General features: G+C 37.6%; 1 protein-coding gene across 2 annotated transcripts; it reads right to left on the bottom strand.

The window, feature by feature from the left end:
- Positions 1–454: 454 nt before the first annotated feature.
- LOC112054439 (cyclic nucleotide-gated cation channel beta-1) lies at positions 455–20,762 on the bottom strand. 2 transcript variants are annotated; one of them, XM_024094228.1, is made up of 14 exons: positions 20,427–20,762; positions 10,954–11,060; positions 9,771–9,911; positions 9,359–9,498; positions 7,905–8,164; positions 7,454–7,603; positions 7,206–7,380; positions 6,941–7,071; positions 6,469–6,592; positions 5,924–6,006; positions 4,478–4,624; positions 3,473–3,585; positions 1,993–2,296; positions 455–917 (listed from the first exon to the last, which is right to left on the bottom strand). In XM_024094228.1, the coding sequence occupies exons 1-14, from the start codon at positions 20,457–20,459 to the stop codon at positions 807–809; spliced, it is 2,019 nt and encodes a 672-aa protein (XP_023949996.1). In that variant the 5' UTR covers positions 20,460–20,762; the 3' UTR covers positions 455–806. The 2 variants fall into 2 exon arrangements, with proteins under 2 accessions (XP_023949996.1, XP_023949997.1); XM_024094229.2 differs by lacking the exon at positions 20,427–20,762 and adding an exon at positions 17,104–17,298.
- Between the last annotated feature and the right edge of the window lie 519 nt (positions 20,763–21,281).

The raw sequence follows: 21,281 nt of genomic DNA on the forward strand, positions 1-21,281 counted from the left end.
ATTAAACTTTGCCCCGCGAACACGCAATATCTGAATAATTATATAAATTACAGCATTATGATGTTAGGGGAATGAATATTTATATTTCAGCATCTTTTAATCAGCCCGTAGGTATTCAAGCCTTGATATCTATACGGTTCAGGAGTCAAAATCCAAGAGGTCATAAAGTTCAAATCCTGCCGTTTTTGTTGTTACTATATGACACCGTAAAATTGTAAATATCATAGATTTAAGAGTAGGTATACTTAAATAAATACCGTAAGATTATAATATCTCACGAGATTTTGAACTGTCGAAAAATTGTAAACCATATACTAAAATGCACGATTTCAACAAGACTTTCAACACAAGATCCACAGCGTCTTCGCCGGCGAAGACGAGGTCCACGATATCCAGGACTTGAGGTAATCTGCTGCAAAATTGGGTGATAAATAAATAACAAATGAAAGATCGATTAGATAATGTACTTATCAATTTATTTTGGCCGATATTGACATATCTTACACAGTCTAAACATTTATTATAAAATAATTATTCCAAGTCTGCTTTTAAATGAAAACATTCATTATTGTTGTAGGTATACTTTCTTTACGATCTCAGACCTACCTAATAAACAAAAAGACGAAAAAAAAAATTACCTTGGGTAGGTAGGTACTTACTATAGGAGTACCTACAAAAATATTATCTTGCAGTAATGAATGAATGTCATCGTTAAAAATAATTTGTCGATTTGTCTATTGACCTCTGACCCGGTTTCTTATAAAATTGTAGTAGGTAAAAAATAATTATTATTATTAGATATTTATTTAGTTATTACACGGATCCTTATCTATATAATTAATATCTCCTGTGAGTCGCTCGCTCGAGTTCGAGAATACGATCTTCGGGAGCGAAGACCGGTGCGCGGCTCTGACAGGCTGAAACACAAAACAGGGAAAAGCTAAAGCCGCCGCATTCTGTAAAGTTACAGCGCTGTCACATCGTTGGTTTCCATGGAAACTTCGTTGTTCATCATCATCATCATCATTAACAGCCAATGGAAGACCACAAGGACGCCGAGTCGCCAGCATCAAGCGGCTCCCTGCAACCTGCTTATGTCCTCCGTCCACCTAGTGGGGGAGGGGGTCGCCATTCGAGCACCTCGGAATCACAACGTCCATCGGCTCTTCGAACTATGTTCCCTGCCCATTGCTACTTCAGTTTCGCGACACGCTGAGCTATGTCAGTGACTTTGCAGATCTCCTCATTTCTGATTCGATGACGCAGAGAAACTCTAAGAATAGCTCGCTCCATCACCCACTGAGTGACTTTGAGCTTTTTTATAAGGGTCACAGTTAACGACCAAGTCTCTTATCCGTAAGTCATCACTGGCAACACATATTTGTTGGTGACATATTATTTTTGGCATCCCGTAGATATAAAATTCAAATTCTAATAAAACTTGTTATACATAATATATGAATATCACATCGACGAGTACTAAAGCGGAATCACACCATCTTTAACATGCAATGTAACACTACTAACTTCTCGACACGTAGGCTGGCGAATCTCGTATGCTGACCACTCACCATCCGATAAACTCACATGCTTGAAGCGCTAGGCTTGAAATCCGATAAAGCCGACCAACACACGATCAGTTTTATTGGATGTCAAACCGTTTTCGTTGGAGACATGTGGGCTTATTAAGATGGTGAGTGGCTAGCTTTTTTCTTAGAGTAAGTCCTCGTTGGTCCAGTAGTTAGCTTGTAACACGAGGTTCTGAGTTCGAGTCCAGGGTCAAGCTATGAATACTCACTGTATTTTCAGTTGAAAATTGTCAGCGTGGAGCTGGGAAGTTGGTGATGTTGGAACAGTGTGATGGGTAATAGCTCCATATCCTAACTATACGGGTAGATGATAGATGCATGGATCGATACCCTCGTTCTGGGATAAATAATCTCCTCCTATAATCTGCTAACAGTATCCAAATATGATTGTGAAAATTCTTACATTAATCTCTGAAAAAGCAGACAGTTTAATTTTCGACTGAGCACTCGGCGGCCGCAGTTTCTTCCCTTCTCCAATACTCTTATTATCTCCACTCACTGTACTCTTTCTCCTCCTATAATTGTAGTCCTCACTCCGTTTCCTACTCATTTCCCTCTCCAATTTCTGCCTGACTTGTCTTGCGGCGTTTTCTCGAATGATCTGGTCCGCTCTCAGACGTAGAATGTTCGCAGCCTCTTTGTGCTGTTTGAGAGCCGCGTTGAGATCGTTCCGGGATAATGCGAACAGACTCGAGTATCCGCGAGACCTAAAAGGAAATTACGTTAATTGTGGACGAAAGGAAAAATATCACGTTCTTCACACGATGAAGGAAAAGCATCGCTAGGAATTTTCTTAATTATCTACGTGTGTGAAGTCTGCCAGTCCGCATTGGCGGTGGATGATTGGTGGATTATTTGTGAGATTTTGTCTCCAATTTTTAGTCATCATGCTAATCAGGCGATGCTTCTGCGCTCGTCGAAACTCCCCGGTAACGCCGCTAAGGTCCAATTAAGTAGCCTACCGCACTCAGAAACAGGAAAAAAAAACATGCGCTTGACTCAACCTAAATATTCTCAACCTACATAATATTATTAATCTCTCTAACATAATGAAATATGGAAATACAGGGATAAAATATAGCACTTATTCATCAGGGATAATATAGGATTGTAATGATGAAAGAATTTTTCAAACCGGTCCAGTAGTTTCGGAATTTATTCAATGCAAGTAAACAAACAATCAAGTCCTTCCTCTTTATAATTTTCATATAGAAAAGCATTTAGTATCTTAATTATTATTTGTAAATATTGTATTGGAATTGTGCCTAATATTAACCATTCGCTGCTCGCGAGTATTTTATCGAAAAGCCCGTCTGCGTTGAAGAAGCCGACAGTCAGGGAATGCGGTTTTAATCTACCGTTGTGAGCCATTTAAAAAATCTCATTATATTCCTCTACCGCGCGGAGCATGATACTGTGCTCGCCTTTTGCCCTAAGTTTACTTTATATTTTTTTACATGTTACGTAACGGATACGATACGAATGGCGACCGGTCGTCCATTTAGGAGTCAAAAGGTTAACATCATTGCCTATGTCCTGCAGATGACGTCTATCGGCTGATATGATGATAATGATGATGATTAACATCATAATACATATGCTCTCCTTGAATTGACGAGTTGTAGAGACTAGAGCAGTGGCGCGCACAAGGTCTTTAACTAGGGTAGTGCATACCCTATAGGCAAAAATTTTACAAAATAGAAAATTCCTCCTCCAATACAGGTACCTATTGAAACCTCAGGTTATGCATTGCCTTTCTGCATCTATAAAGTGCACGCCACTGGACTAGAGTAATAATATGGAGAAGATTGACATATTTTACCGACCCCACTTAAAAGGGATAAGGGGAAGGAGATGATGATGAATAAAATAAGCACTCGTACCTCACTGTAGCAGTTCTACGTCGTAGCCCTTCGATGCCCAGTAAGCTGATCTCTCCGAACACTGACCCTTCACCAAGAGTTGCCAATACTTCTTTATCATCAGGTGACATTACCTAAAATTTGTTAGATAACATAATAATAACAACATGCTCCTGATCGTTATTTTTTTGCTACGGCGGCCAATCTCTTTTTGAGATTTTGAGATTAACTATATACGCAGGAGATATTATAGTGCACAGGTGCACTCTCTTTTCCCTCACTCTCATAGATCGATGGGACGGCAGACCGGAACGAGCTGTGAAAGATCAAGCGCAGGACCGACAGCTTTCAAGCCGGGATTCGAACCCTGCACCTCATTGTCCATAGCTGAACCAGCTAACCACTGGACCTATGAAGCAGATAAATTATACCTGCCATACTTATATATACCATATCATATACGTTTTTATCAAAGAGATGAAATTCGTAAGTTTGTGAGGTTGTAGGGTGTAATCTCTAAACCAATTTTGATAAATTTACTAACAGAAAGCTACATTATATGTGAGTGTGACAAGCTATATTATTTTATCCCCATATTCTCACTAGAACTAATTGGGTAAAACCTATAAACACTATGCAGGAAGAAGTTTTCGGAGTAAAAATATACGTGTATTTTTTTATTGACTAAAACGCCAAAGTTATCGTTTACCGGACATATTTACATTAAAACGGATTTTTAGGTTTTATATTATTACACCCATAGTTACACAAATATTTTATTTTTTCCGTATTGTGTAAATGCCAGAGGGGGGGTGGGGGGGGCGTTTCAGGACGCTCGACAGAAGTGAGAACTTAAACCTGCTGCCGTATGCGTCAGATAAAGGGACAGAGTGGCGCCGTAACGCGTTACGAAACGGTTTACCTTAAAAACACTTCATAAACAGTACAGACTATAAAGATATAGAAGCACATAAAGAAATTTGCGCATTACATAAAAGTATCATCCTGTATACAGGGAGTTCTTACGTAGCACTCTCCACATTTGATGATGTACATCTGATGGCCGACGTCACCTCGCCGCACCACCACGTCGCCGGGCAGGAACGACACGGGCCGCAGCTGCAGCACCAAGTCGCGCAGCAGAGACGACGAGCAGTCGCGGAACAATTGCACCTGGCAATCAAAGTCACTTAACACGTACGAGGTCAATTGACCTCGCACGTCTAGCTGCTTCAAGTGTTACTTCAAGTGTTTTGACGGCCTCCGTGGCGCAGTATGCGCGGTGGATTTACAAAACGGAGGTCCTGGGTTCGATCCCCGGCTGGGTCGATTGAGATTTTCTTAATTGATCGAGGTCTGGCTGGTGGGAGGCTTCGGCCGTGGCTTGTTACCACTCTTCCGACAAAGACGTACCACCAAGCGATTTAGCGTTCCGGTATGATGTCGTGTAGAAACCGATAAGGGGTGTGGATTTTCATCCTCCTCCAAACAAGTTAGCCCGCTTCCATCTTAGACTGCATCATCACTTACCATCAGGTGAGATTGTAGTCAAGGGCTAACTTTTAAAGAATAAAAAAAATACTAGGTCGATGGACCTCGTACCACACCACAAAGTTTTAGTATGAGGTCAAAAAACCTCGTACCGCATCAGAGGGAACACTATCTACGAGAATCTATTGCAGTAAAGACGAGACAAAGATTCACATCGAACAAAAGACAATATCTGTATGTACTCATCATTATCAAAGCTCGAGTCTCCTCTCAGAATGAGAAGGGTTAGGCCAATTTAGTCTACCACGATAGCCCAATGCGGATTGTTAAACTTCACACATGCAAAGAATTAAGAAAATTCTCTGGCAGGTTCCCTCACGATGTTTTTCCTTCACCGTTTGAGACACGTGATAATTAATTTCATAAAATACACACAACTGAAATGTTGGAGGTACATGCCCCGGGCCGGATTTGAACCCACACTCTCTGGAATTATAGGCAGAGGATCTCTTCAATATGACTTCATAAGGATTTCATAATTTATTTATCACTAGCCGACGCCCAGGACTTCGTCCGCCCTTAGACCTCTTTAATCCAGCCCTAAAATAAAATAATTCATTTTATTTTAGGGCTGGATTTATTCATTTCCCTTCATTGCTGCTATTGATCGTAGCGTGATAAAAAGTATACTATAACCTGCCCAGGAATATGAAGAATAGTTGTACCAAGTTTCGTTAAAATCCGTCGAGTAGTTTTTGTTTCTATGACGAACATATAGATAGACAGACAAAAGTTTTACTGATTGCATTTTTGGCATCAGTATCTTTACTCTGTCAGTATCGATCACTAATCACCCCCTGATAGTTATTTAGGAAATATTTATCATGTACAGAATTGACCTCTCTACAGATTTATTATAAGTATAAAAGATATATATTGTGGACCTCGCATATACTAATGGCTATGCTACTATCTACTTACTTTGCTCAATGTTTTTATGTGTACCTCCAGTGCCACGTCTTGTTTCATGTTCGACGGTAGAAAGTTGAGAATTTTTGATTCATCTGTAAAAAATATGTATTTATTGATTAATAAATAAAAATTATAATGTTTTATTGTTTATCTTGTAACGATCTATGTGCTGTGTGCACTGTTCTTACGTAGGCACTCTTGACCTGAGGAGTTAGTTAAAATAGTTACGGAAAGTGTTATCGGGCGATGCGTGCTGCCATCTATAGGCATAGTGAAACAGTGGTTGTCATTAAACTATCAGTAGATGGCGTTCTCATAGAACTTTGAAACAAACCCTTTTTGTACACTTAAAAGAAGCTGTTGCAGTTATGCCTGAGGCTCATAGATGTCACTTTGTTTTTATTTTTGAAAGAAATTTTGCTTCAGCTGTGTGGTCTACAGCACAGTTTTAAAAACATGTTTAGCTTGCACAGAGTATACACCGCCTTACGGGGCGTCTGCAAGAGAAGTGCTTATTGCCTCTCACCGAAGCACCGCTGCTTATTGCCACTCACCGAAGCACCGCTGCTGCGACCACGTGTAACTGAACCAGCAAGTGACGCGGCTCAGCAACGACGCTGGCATGTTCAGCTTGCGTAGGTAGCGAGTGCAACCGTCCACTGACTTACGGTACTCCGTCTGGAAGAATTATTAGTATCAAGTTATCAAAATTTTCCGCTATCCGGCTCGAAGGACCATTTAGTCAAAGCTCAGTAAACGTGTTTTCTTTTGAAAAAACGTTGTTGGGGAACGTAAGTGTGCGTTTATAAATACTGTGCTTGTAGTCTAAATTGCATGAAAAAATAATTAATTGCTTGTAAAGATTACTTTGTTTTGGTTTCACAACAAAAATCTGTCGAGTGACAGCGCAGTTTCGATGTTTCATCCGATGGACATCCTTTGAAGGATGGATCTTCGAAGATTGTACATTCAAAGCCGCTCAGTTGGGCAAGCGTATCAAAAATATTAAAGGATTCAGACACTCACTTGTGCTCGACTAGCCGTGGCGATAATATCACGAATCTGACTGATCAGCAATGCAAAAACGAATACGCCCATCAGCCATGCCGCCGTCATATACAGATATTCCTTCGTATTCTCTGGTTTCGGATTCTTGCCTGTTCCATTAGCGAATAAAGAATATAAATTAGAGAACAATTAGTGGAAAAAGCATTTAAAACATTGCGTTAGTTAGGTTTACTTAATTTATATCTAAGATTAATTTGAATGAAAAAGATTTTACGCTACTTACCAATAGACGTAGCCGTTTTAGTAGCAAAGTAGAAACATCGAATGTAAGCGTTGCCTTGATTGTCGTAAACCCACCCGTTGCTACCGAGCCCAATGTGATCACTCAAAGCATAGTAGGCGCATGCATTCAAATGGATCAGGTAGAAGATGTAGAACAACATCTTGCCTATACGGACCTAGAAGAAAAGAAAACAGTTCTCACAAGTGCAGCATCGAAATTGGATCTAAAGCTTGAGTCTCTAAACTTACCACGTAAGGAGATGACAAGACGCGGTCGATAGCTTGATGGAACTCCCAAAACGTCTGCAGTTTCAGCAGCCTCGGTAATCGTAGAATTACTTTTTGGGTGCCAAAATAAAAATACAATATCTCCAACGGCAAAAGCGATATGATATCGAACTGAAAAGGCAAGAGATTTTTCGCTTTGAAAAAATTATCAACAGCAATAGGTATGAATAATTATTAAATACATATATCTCATTCTTTGGAAAGCTTTGGAGCTTTTCCTGACTCCAACAAATGAGATGATATTGGATTAGAATCGTCATGGTTGTGGGTTATGTGTTTATTATAGGTATATCCCGCAATTCCAACAACTTTTCACGTGGTCAAATTTTTAATCTATTTGATATTTAAACTAATTTTTTACATGTGAGACAACCTTTGAAGTTAAATGTTTAGGTAAATATTTTAAGTTTACCTTGTATTGCAGTTTCCTTTTATAATTCTTTCTGGTTTCAACAGGATCGTCTACCCAGAATCCTTCATGTAGGAACATGAGTCTCGGTTTCACAAACACGACGTCTAACAGGTATATGATGTCACAAAAGAAGTCTGCCGTCATCCACATAGGTGTGTTTTCAGGTGTCTGGTAGGGGAATGTAGCTCGGAGGGCGACGCACCACGCGTTGTAGCTGTAGCAACAGGTTGCTAGGAGCAACCATGTTATGTAGCCTTTTCCTGGTAAACAATTGACTGAAGGAATGATTAACCGTACTAAAGATGTCTAGAGGGTTTAGATAATCGAAAATCTGTGTAATGTTATGATTTTATTGGATAATAATGTATCCATACCTCAGGTCTGGAAAAATCAGTCTGCACTGACAGTTTTCTCAAATTGGATTGAAGCAGATGCTACTTTTCCGAGGTTCTTTATTTAAACACGCGGTGATTTTGATTGATAAACGTTTTTAATATATAATTGCCGTTAGTTGACAAGACCTAGATCAATTTAGGATTTATAAGTCGTAAATTCCTCAGGCAACAGTTTAACGAATCTGTATAACGTAAATTGTGTCCCCCCTTGTCAGAGTTCCTAAAATGACATGGACACATCTTGTCGAATCGTTGACTTTGCAGTATTCTATTTAATTAATAGGTATCGTGTTGAACAAATAGGTTTAAAAAGTCGACATTCCGACAGAATCATGATTAGGTAAATGACATATATCGTCAGTATTTCTAACACAACATGATATTTTATGTGTGCCATAATGTACTTTTAATCAAACGTTTATGATCCCTTTGTAAGTTAATTGATGTCCAGGGGAGACAATAATAAATTACATTTAGGACACGGTTACTACTATTCTTATATGAACTATAAATGCGCCTATTAGTTAATTTAATAACGCCTTGGAGTAAAGTAAAACCTCTGCTGTAAAGTAAATCCAAATCTACACTTATAAATTCTGTACATTGAATATATTTTGAAAATTTGTTGAGGGGCATTAAATGTATAATCGATCGATCGATCGATACTGAAGCTAAAATATCTTATTTCGATTTTTTGTTTGTCTGTCTGTCTGTCCGTGTTTTTTTTGATATTCGGGGATCACGCTGAAACTACTGAATGAATTCAATGAAACTTGGTACGATTTAAGACCATAATACGGAATAGGATACTTTTTATTGCGAAAATACAATAAGAAGGGGGTGAAATAGGAGTTGAAAGTTTGTATGGAAAGTCCTTTATTTTTAGAGTTATAAATTTAAAAATTTGTTCATAAATCATGAAAAAAATGCGAAACATAATGTGATTCAAATTTTTTTTTAATTTACCCCTAAAGTGGTGAAATAGAGCTTGAAAGTTTACATTGATTTACACGCGGACGATGTCGCGTGCGTCCGCTAGTCCTAAATAAATCTACTTACCCTGAGGGTCTATGGTCACCGCGGGATCGCACCATGATGGCAATTTCAAACGCTCACACTTGCTGTCGCGCGATGGCGAAGATGGGACCGGACTCTGGGGGGATTCTACAAATTCTTCTATTTTCTCGACGGTATCATATCTGTGATAAGAGAATTAAGAAATTATACGTGCCACTGCTAAAACAAATACGTTTTTATGGCTAGATAAGCTAAGCTAGCTAAGTTTTAAAATATTACAGTACCAGCTGTATGGTCAAATTTAAAAACTTATAGCAACATAAAACTTTCTCGTGATAAAATATTATACGAGCTTTTTCAAGTTAAGGCTATTTTTTAAGTTTTAAGTAACTATCCAAACATTTTTTCTACCCGGAGTTAGTCAGATAGATTTATTAAACGAAAACTAAATTACTCTCTATCTTCATAGTTCTTGATTTGTATTTCGTCGAAATCTTCTAGTTCCGTAACAGATTCTTCTATAGTAGATGTATCCTTCAGCACACTTTTTAAATTTGGAATTTGCAATCGGACTCTTTGAGGATTTATCGACGACCTGAAACAAATAAAATCCACTTCTAAGAAAATGAAGTCTATTTCTGATAAAATAAAGTTCACTTCTGAGTAAATGATGATAAATGATGAATTTTCCTGTTCATGAAAAATATAAATTACTAAATCATAATTAACTTATTCCAACTTAACGCTTTTGAAACGTCAAGTTTGACTAAGATACTTGTAAAAAATTTACCACCGGTTCGGACGGCAGGTTCTGCCGAGAGAGAATAAAAAACTCTACAGTTGCTCTTTTAAAATCATCATTCTTTTGCAATGGTTATTATCATTAAATAAAATATTTCATTCTACTTCTTGTGTGAAGATGAAAGCCGATCTAATTTGCCTCCAAGCATACTTACTAATATGTATTATAATGAGGTAGAGGTACCTAAAGTTTGTGGTGTTGTAGGAGGTAATCTCTGGAGCTACTGAACTGATTTTGAAATTTCTTTTACCAAAAAGAATATTTGTCATATGTCTTTAAATATGACCAATATTCCCATTTCCCTCCAACTAGTCGAGAAAGACTGTATTAGGAGTGGCTACGATATACGATAATAGACCTACGGGGCAGAGATCGAACCACCACCCTTCGGTGATGAGTCTGACCGCTCTTACCGTTGAGCTATTGAGACTTTAAATATTCTCACCATCGATCGTAGATCGTTAGATGAGCCTCAAAGTGTCGCGGAATTGTCATTGCTTTCGCACATTGAGTACGTCATCACTCGCATATTTCTCTTTATTTATGTTGTGGCTTGTGTTTTTACACTTTCAAAATGAACACGAAGGCATAATTAAGGGATTAAAATAAAATAAAACAGTAAATATTTAAGTCCACGTCACAGCATGCGCTTGTTACGTACTAAGATAAGATGTGCGTGCACGTCTTTGGGTAATGACATAAAATTGTGCGTTATTTTGTATGGAGGGGCCTATATAACGATTTATATCGATGATTCTCACGAGAAGGGGAGCTACGCGGCTTCAGTTGTTGTACAGCAAACTTCGTGTACCTAACATAATATGTGTGTACTTACGTTGTATGTTTTCGTGTAGAGTCTGGCGTGCCCCACGAATTGCAAGGTCCTTGAGCGACGCACGCCGGCCGCTCCTCGTCGGACGACGCGGACGGCTTGGCTGTGTGCTGTGAAGTTGTCAATCTTCAACATTTGCGCATTATTTTACTGACTACCGTCCTAAAGAATTTTATTAAGTACTATCTGACGCCGCGCGGTTTTACCCGCGTGGTTCCCGTTCCCGTAGGAAAACGGGGATAATATATATATATTATCGGCCTATAGCCTTCCTCGAGAAATGGGCTATCTAACACTGAAAGAATTTTTCAAATCGGACCAGTAGTTCCTGAGATTAGCGCGTTCAATCAAATAAACAAACTCTTCAGCTTTATCTATTAGTAAGTATAGATTACATCAAAAAATTATTATAAATAATTGTCCACTGTTTAGTTGGTCAAACGGTTAACCTGTATATAGGTTTTTATGTAGAAAAACCATGCACGATGCATTATAAACAATACGTTGTAGATATATGTGTAATAATATCATAAACTTGTAAAAAAAAACGGTGTCGGTCCCGGTTACTATCATTAACATCTGATAGTGGAACTTACTTTGGAGCGTGGTGGGCTTAAGTTCCAGATCCCCTGTCTTATAAGGATGGAGGCCTGAGCCTATAATGGGCCGTAAAAATAGTCTAATATTAAATAGGAAGGAGGATCTCTAACAACGATAACGATACTATGAGAAATTTTATTAATACTTGGAACCTAAACTTCCGGAAAAAAAATTAAAAGTTATGTACGAGTACAATGGAATTACTACTTCTATAAAAATATCATAAACGCTTTCAATTGCTTTTGTAATGTCTATCTCATACGGTTTTAAGTCTCCTATAAATTATATTCAACCAGAAAGGCCACAAATGCAAAGCAATTTTTCGTTTAATGAAATATTAGTCTTTAAAAAATTTCTGTATGTAAACCTAATCTTAGCTTAGAGCCACGTTACGTAGCGTTTGTCCAGATATGGAGTTCCTTTTTTTTTTTTATTCTTTACAAGTTAGCCCTTGACTACAATCTCACCTGATGGTAAGTGATGATGCAGTCTAAGATGGAAGCGGACTAACTTATTAGGAGGAGGATGAAAATCCACACCCCTTTCGGTTTCTACACGGCATCGTACCGGAATGCTAAATCGCTTGGCGGTACGTCTTTGCCGGTAGGGTGGTAACTAGCCACGGCCGAAGCCTCCCACCAGCCAGACCTTGGACCGCTTATGAAAACCTCAATCGGTCCAACTGGGGATTGAACCCAGGACCTCCGTCTTGTAAATGCACCGCGCATACCACTACCACACATACCACCCTAACGACAAAGACGTACCGCCAAGCGATTAAGTGTTCTGGAGCGATGTCATGTAGAAACCGAAAGGGGTGTGGATTTTCATCCTCCTCCTAATAAGTTAGTCCGCTTTCATCTTAGATTGCATCATCACTTACCATCAGGTGAGATTGTAGTCAAGGGCTAACTTGTAAAGAATAAAAAAAAATGTGCGCATTATTAAAAACAGTAGCGTATAAAAATCACATCGAATTACAGGATATCATACGTAGGGCTGCCACACGTACGAGTAAACCCTATTACAAGTTGACTAAAAATACTCTATTTTCCATAATAATTTTATTTCAAAATAAATGTATTGTATTAAGTGCGTATATTTACTTACAAGTTCCCAGAACACATACGAACTTTTTTAAAATTTTTGTCTGTGTGTTTGTCCGGGCTAATCTTTGGAACATTGCTACACTTTTTTCTCTTAGAGCAGAAAAAGGAAAATATATGGCAAAAATTCCTTATTAAAAAAAATATGCATAAAGAAAGGTGGCAACCCTAATCGTGAGGCAGGTAGCGAGCAAGGACATCCATTAACCTCCGACGCTTTGGCTGTGTGATTTGAATACTGAAGCGTGGTCGCTCCTCCACTGCAGTAAACAATGGTCGATATCACTAATTACGGCTGATTGAAACACAAGGCGTCAGTGACTTCACTACTCAATGCTTAAGGGCTGTATAAGTCATCTTTATCGACTATTCGACATACACAGGCCTCCCTACTTATAAGAGACTATCAGTGCCTAGTGGGAGTTTTCAATATTTTCATACTATCACGTTGACGTATTCGCAAATTTTATATGGAATTGAAACAGTTGTGCAGTAGTGCCACTAGATGGCGCTGTTTTAATTCCTTAGAAATTCGCGTTTACGTTACGTGACGGTAACAGTATCAAACTGCCACTAGGCCCTCTGATGACCCGCGGTTTCACCCGCGTATTTGTCATTCCCATGAGAATACGGGGGCAAATTATAATTATAAAATAAAATTGCCAACCGTACTACAGTATATAGTATTGTACTATATTTCGGGTCTGTTTACTATTTATTGTTGTAGAAACATATAGTACGCAAAAATACTATATTTTCATCAATGAAATCTAACAAACAAACCTTTTATTTTAAAACGTTATGTACATTAGTTTTTGTCAGATGAATATCTTCTAGCGTATCCAAAATTGTCTATCTTATCGAGAAACGAAGAAATTACAAAAAGGTTAGTTTGACGATTTTTTTCGTCAAAACAAGAGTGTTTTTAATTTTTAAATAAATATAGTTTTTATAAATATAATAATTAATGTTGATTTCTTCGCTTATTCCATGAAATACGTACTATATTTTTTTACAGCTAAATCTGAAAAATACTATATTTTTCTCAAAAAAAAGGTTGGCAATGACACTCACAAATAACGTGGCAAAAGAATTTTCGAAAACGGTTCCGTAGATCCAAAGGTTACCCCCTTAAAGAGCACACACTTCTCTTAATAATATTAGTAGAAGTAGATGGGATATGAACTCAGACCAATTATAGAAGGATCAGTACCCCAAATTCACGGACAAAATTGCCTGTCATATTCTGAACACAACGAGCTTAGATTTGATCTTACACTAAACTATTAAACTATATAGAAATTTTGGCCCGTTTTTGACACCATTAAACTACGCATTTTTGTGGAGCTCTTTAACCAACGAACACGATTATAACATTGACACTTTATAAACGAATTAGATCGTTGATCATATACGTTGACAAAAAAGAAACGTCTAGCGAGGCAGGTAGGTCCTATACAATAATTGGTCTGAGGATATGAATTAAACCCACCACGCTGCACCATAAGCCCGCCAACCCGCATTAGCGGGCTTACGGTGATACTGATTGACTGCAGTATTCGATGCTATAGACATTACTGATGGCCGGGAACTGGGTTTGCTAAACTTGCTCTCCGAGACAAACCATCAACTTCTTAAGCCTGGGCTAAACTGGATTGGAAGAAAGTATAGTAGCCCGATCAGATGCAAACTCAGGTGCTCATAATCCGAAGCCACTAAAGGCTAGCCACAGAGAGTTGAGTTAAGTACCCGTGTTTCTTATTTATTCTTATTGTGTAAGTGCCGTCAATCATGGGGCGTGAAGGTAGAAGCATTCTGATTCTAACTTCGGGCCCCATCGACAGAACGACTCTCTTAGGCCATCTTCTCTAAGACTCGGACTTCGGCTCGGGGAGGGTGTTTTGATCTGAGTGTATCAATGGCGCCCCCGTGAGTTAAAAAGCCCACGTCTGGGTAACGTCAGATAACGGGGACCTCGTCTTTGCCGTCGAAGACGCTATATAGCTTGTGATTGTGTTGCCTGGAAAGCGTTGTCGTTCGTTATGTCATCGTCAGGATCGTAAAGTACATTTTTCGTGAAGGGTTTTTTGGCCTGAATGTATCAGTCCGGGCTCCCCCGCGTTCGTGAGATTATAGCCCACGTCCGGGTTAAATCAGATATCGGGGACCTCGTCTTCGTCTATGCTGGTTCGCTGTTCGTAGAACAAGTGACATTAGCCGATCTTTAGTAAATTAATTGCTTCCAGCCGCGAGGGGCAGGGAGTGTGTGCACATTAGCTAAATGGCTACTATCAACGTATCGCATAAGATCATTTTTATGGTTGTATTCCAAAAATGTGTGACGGCATTTGTCGCTTAGGTACTATTGCGCTATTTTTTAATGGGGATAACTTATATAATATGGTGATTGAGACATTCCTGTCGAGGAACGCTCTCTAGTGACAAAAAGATGAAACCTTTCATAAAATCGAAATCACATTTTATCACCTGCTCAATAAATACAGTCAACAGTAAGCATAATCTTATACAATTTAAGCCGTAAATGATATAGTCATTTTACAAGTGTCGTTAACGTTCTTTCAACTGTGAAAAGGGGGGGGGGGGGGGTCGTGGGTCGGTCAGGAGCACTTTGCACTCTGCTTTCGATTCCGGAGGGTGTAGGTTCGAATCTGGTCCGGGGCTTGCACCTCCAACTTTCAGTTATACCTATGCATTTTGAGAAATTTAACAACACGTGTTTCAAACGGTGAAGGAAAACCATCGTGAGGAAATCTGTATACCTGAGAATAAATAAATCATTATATAAACAACATATATCTACTCATACGGTTAAATAAAAATAAACTCTCCGTGTCTATCTGTCTGCAAAATCATAGTCACTTGATAACTCCTTTCCGATGTATAAATGCATACTTGTTGTTCAGTATACAATTATACATATAGAAGACTAAAATAAACAACGAATACATGAGTATTTGTTGTTTATTTTAGTCTGCTATAGTACTGAAATCGCGTGCTCTACAGTCATGAGCAACCGAGCATGAGCTGAGCGCTTAATTGCGAGATAAATGCTCAGCTGGTAAATTGCTATAGATTTGTCTTAAGCTGTTGCTCTTTTAATTCTCTGGAGATAGATTAGTTTTTCTCTTACAGTAAAATGCTAATCTAAAATTAAATAGTATTCAGAAGATTTAAAAACAGTTTTTTATTTATTTATTTATCATTCATGCACTTATGTACATATTGGTAGTAACTTTTTATGGTTCTATATCTAAATACTTATTTTTAAGTATAATAAAAAATATTACTAAAAAAATTAAAAATACTGACCAAATCACTGCCGTAATTTTTGAAAAAATCTGCGGGTATGCTACATTTTTTTTTATTTATTTATTGGAATTTTCAACAGTAGGGCAGCTTTTAAGTTTGTAATAAATAATAATTACCCGACCCGATAGTACATTAGTTATGTTGATTGACTGTAAATTATGAAGCTCCAGATTTGAGTGTCATTTCCTATTCTAGGAGCAATTCAGTGAAAGATAACAAAAGTCTTCGAATAAGTAATACGTAAATAATGGTAGTGGATACAAATTGTAAGATAATTTATTTATGTATCTAGGTAGAGATTAGGAATTATAACTTTATTATTTATAACTAAGTTGTTTCAGGTATAACCTTCGGCATTGGCAAATCGGCGCAATATGTTGTCGCGAAAAATCCGGTAAGAGATAATAGACTCTACTATATTACAAACGATTCTACATTACAAGAATAATAGCCTGAATAGTTCAGTGGTACAGGGGCCGGACTCTTGACAGAGAGGTAATGGTTCGATCTCTGTCCACTGGTCTATTTTCATATTATCATCATCATCATCATTGTCAACCCATATTCGGCTCACTGCTGAGCTCGAGTCTCCTCTCATAATGGAGGGGTTAGGTCAATAGTCCACTAAGCTGGCCCAATGCGGATTTGCAGACTTCGCACACGCAGAGAATTAAGGAATTTCGCTGGTATGCAGGTCTCCTCACGATGTTTTTCCATCACAGTTTGAGACACGTGATGTATAATTTCTTAAAATGCACACAACTGAAAAGTTGGAGGTGCATGCCCCGGACTGGATTCGAACCAACACCCTCCGGAATCGGAGGCAGAGGTCATATCCAGTGGGCTATCACGCACCCACCACCACATCATGTACCCACTCCTATCTACTTTATATAGTCTGACTACTTGAAGGGGGACGGAAATGTTGGTCATATTTAAAAAAAAAATATGGCAAATACTCTTTTATTAAAACAAAAAAAAAATACTTCTCTCCAAAACTGCATCTCAGTCAAGTGCTCGCTAGACGTGGAATAAAATAAAAACAAGAAACCGAAATGGCACCGAGCAGGAAGTCTATGAAATAATCGTAAAGTATCAAAATAGACAAAACACTCACCACCTCGACTTTAATTTCCATCTTAAAGTCACATTTTATAAACTGTCACAATATTAATAACTAGCTGTCAAAACTGATTATTATTGTAGTACTGTCAAAACTTTTTAGACTATTGGCGGTTGTTTTGATAAAGAAAATTTCGTAACAATTTTCCGAACGCGTCCGCCCAGTGCCTCTTCCAAATAGCTACTTACGTAGTTTACTGCTCAATGGCCAGTAAAGGAAAAGTTAGGGACGTCGCACATTACCAGCGACGAGAATGGTGGTTTTAAAAACTTTCAAATATACAAGGAAGCCAATAATTTTTTATGCAATATAGGCTCGCGCTTGACTACAATTATTAAGCCTGAAGGAAAGAAGTTGGAGCGTGCTTACCTAAAAGATGCCTATTCATTCTTGCTTTGAAGGTATTTTTAAATGATAAGTGTCAGGAAACACAAACGCCAATATAAATGCTCTCATGGTTATTTTTTTGGAATCCTTTATAACTAGGTAATTAGGTAGGTACGTCGGTAATGTCGATTCGTTGGCTTTTCGCGGATATCAGCAAATTATTTATGTGTTGATCATGAGAAATTACATTCACCCCGCTTACACAGGTGACGAAAATGAAATAATAAAAATTTTAATAAAAAAAATACAACCGACTTCAAAACCTAAAAACGTACCCACTAAACTAAAAAGTGAAAAATAACATCATAATATGTTCTACCTGTTGATCAGTATGAAGGCGGTGCTAAGCCGGTGATGTATTAATTCAAGCCATGTGGTGTGGTCCTGTCAGAAATGGCTTAAATTAAGACAACACTGGCTAAGCACCGCCTTCATACTGATCAGCAGGTAGAACATATTATGATGTTATTTTTCACTTTTTAGTTTAGTGGGTACGTTTTTAGGTTTTGAAGTCGGTTGTATTTTTTTTATTAAAATTTTTATTATTTTTCCATTTTTAGTGTTAATTTTCATCTCAAACGAATACATCAGACCGCTAATGACATTCACAACCCTTCTTGGTACAAAGTTGTCAGTAATACAAATTAATCAAGCCCAAGCACAAGGTAGCTATTGTAAACCGTTAAGGGGTTCCCTTAATTGATCTTGGTCTTCATCATCAGACCCCTAATAACAGACACAATTCATCTAGGTAGAAAGTTCTCAGCAATACGAATAAATCAAGGCCAAACACAAGGTAGTTACCGTAAACCGTTAAGGGGTTCCCTTAATTGATCGTGGTCTTCATCACCAAACCCCTAAATGACAGTCACAACCTATCTATGTGGAAAGTTCTCATTAATACAAATTAATCAAGCCCAAACACAAGGTAACTGCTGTAAATCGCCGATGAGTTCCCTCGTCTGTTTTATGGCTCCATCATCAGATCGATTTCAAACCTTCATGAAATTGTAGTGCTTAAAAGTACTAAATGGAAAAGTTTACGAATATACTAGACATCCATATATTTTTTGAAAGTTTCCCTCAATTTCTCCAGGATCCCACCATCAGATCTTGACATGATGGCAATGGGACCAAATGGGGACTATACCGTTTCAAACAAAAAAAGAATTTTTGAAATCGGTCCAGGCGTCTTTGAGTAATCGATGTACATACATAAAAAAAAAAAAAAAAAAAATACCGACCGAATTGAGAACCTCCTCCTTTTTGAAGTCGGTTAAAAAAAAGGAAAATCCAATCGTGCAGTTTTAGGATACTGGGAATTTATTAGACAAGTAACTGCTAGAACTCGTGATCGGTTAAAAAATATACCTGTTTGTCTTTAATGCTCTGTTCTGTTTATAACCATCAAGCAGCGGAAGATCTCGTACCTATGGATATATTTTGTTACACAATAGATACCGTTTGCTTCAAATCATTATGATGGGCATTTTGTCATAAGTCACCTTTAATACAAAAAAACTAAATTGAAATCGCTTCATCCGTTCGGGATTTATGGTGCCACAGACAGACAGACACGTCAAACGTATAACACCATTCTTTTTGCGTCGGGGGTTAAAAGTCCATCAATAGGTACGCGGCCTTGCGTCAACATAATAACAAGTTCGAGGGTTGCCCTCAGTACATAGACATAAACTTTACATATACAACTAGGTATGTTGGGATGGTATTTGGAAACACATTTACCACTAATGCTATGACGATCCCCTGACGTAGTTAGTCAGTTAGTCGTGATGTGGTTCTTAACAAAGAGGTCCTGGGTTCGATTCCCCGCACGGGTCAGGTTTAGGATCGCGTCAAAACTGAGGCTCACAAATGTGGCTAATTGTCTTAATTTAATTTAGTCGCATAGTTTAATATACTGTGTAATTCTTAGTCGCATAGTTATATAAACAATTAATACCTAGATAATGTCTACAATGTCGAGTTGTGTGTTGAGGAAGTGTAAAAACTATATAAGTATACATAAATAACTAATAAAAGTAAACACTTGTGCATGTGCAGTAGATACATTCGGTTCACTTTCTGTGGTAATTTTGTAAGCACGTATAATAGTTGAAATTCGTTAATGTAGGTAACCTACAAGTTACAACCTAGGTAGGTAGTATCAAACAAAGCTATTCCATTGGTTTATAGCTTATTACCTACTTGAAACAACCCCTCAGTAATAGCTATGGTGTTTATAGTACTGAACTTAATTAGAGAGTTTCTAATTAGGTAAATGTTAGTTTTCGAAATTAATGTAGCTATAATAGTAGCTTATAGTCTACTACATATAGTAGAGCTTTTTGTGGTAGACTTTGCCCGGAAAAGTACCATCTAGTAGCTTGCACGGGGTTTTTAACTTGGGTATGCACCACAGAACAGAAAAGAGTAAACTTCTTCTATATATATATATATATATATATGTTTGTAATTAATAATAATAAAGGGTAGGCAATGCATTATTCATCTATGAAGTGCACACCACTGCCGTCATATTTATTTTTGCCGCCAAGCAGCATTGACGTGCCCGTCCTAAGGCCATGCTTGCCGGTGTAATTACAGGCACATGAGGTTGATGGAAACGGCCCGGCACTAATATACCGTACCAAAAGAGCTGGCAATAAAGTACATTGACCTTTTGGTGGGTAAAGCAGGGGTGACAAACTAGACAATGGTTTTCTTTTTGCCATTATGTCGTCAATACAAAAAATATATACTTAACTAAAAATACATATACTTACTTAATTTTAATTATAAATTTATCCATTAAACACATACAACGATTATTAATATTTTGAAAATGATTTTTTTTTGTAATCATATACAGGACTTAGTAATAGATAACTAAAATTAACCATAACAAAACAAAAGCGTTTTAAACTTACCCTTCTCCGCAGGTTAAGTCTGTAAGGATGCATTTTCGATGTTCTAACTATTAAATCACAATTTAAAAATGAATATGTGTTTTAAATTAACTCGTAAATGACAATTTCTACTGTACGAACTATAATACTTGATCGATATATTCTACACTGTATAAACTCTAAATTGTGCTTTATTTTTTACCAAATCAAATCTATTTCCGCAACAAGATTGTATTATAACATTTGTGAGTTATCTAATTTTGTTGTAAAATATAAATGCGGCGTACAAAATATTTATTTACTTTGATAGCCATGAAATGTAGTGATTTATTTGTATGTGATAAAATTGTCTAGCTGAACGTCGGAATGATTCAGCGACAAAAGCGCTGAGAGAGAGAGAGATATGTGGTGTGTACTAAGGAAAGCTTATATTCGCGTGAATAGCGCTGAAAAAAAAAACATTATAAAGCAATTCAAGCGAGTGCTATACATTCTCTGTCTACGATGTATGTAGTCGGAGATGCGCGCGCATTTTCCAGCTGCGTTCCGTTTTACGATCATAGATTTTTTGATATAACATTATTTTTGTTGATTGTTTTATAAACTAAAATGAATATTGATTACAATTCAATAACTATTTATCTATAAGTATTATTTTATTTATAAGTCCAATAGATTTATTTATATAAGCTGTCAAACGTTAAGGTTCACTTTGTCTGAGGAAAATATCATTTTCAGCTCATTTTAACGGCGCTCTATAGGGCTGGGCTCCCCTCCTTATAGAAGATGGAATATAGAACTTAACTGTTCGAATGCGGGTTGGCGTGAGTATTACACCTTCCAACTTTTATAACATTATCTAATTAGTAATTACTT

This window comes from Bicyclus anynana, chromosome 3 (assembly GCF_947172395.1).
Source record: "Bicyclus anynana chromosome 3, ilBicAnyn1.1, whole genome shotgun sequence".
Classification (NCBI taxonomy): domain Eukaryota; kingdom Metazoa; phylum Arthropoda; class Insecta; order Lepidoptera; family Nymphalidae; genus Bicyclus; species Bicyclus anynana.

Coding starts and splice junctions, on each gene's coding strand:
- LOC112054439 (XM_024094228.1), bottom strand. CDS start 20,459: ATGCATCCTTACAGACTTAACCTGCGGAGAAGG. Junction 11,061..20,426: donor GACTTAACCTGCGGAGAAGG/GTAAGTTTAAAA, acceptor ACAACTTCACAG/CACACAGCCAAGCCGTCCGC. Junction 2,297..3,472: donor CGTAGAACTGCTACAGTGAG/GTACGAGTGCTT, acceptor ATTTCCTTTTAG/GTCTCGCGGATACTCGAGTC.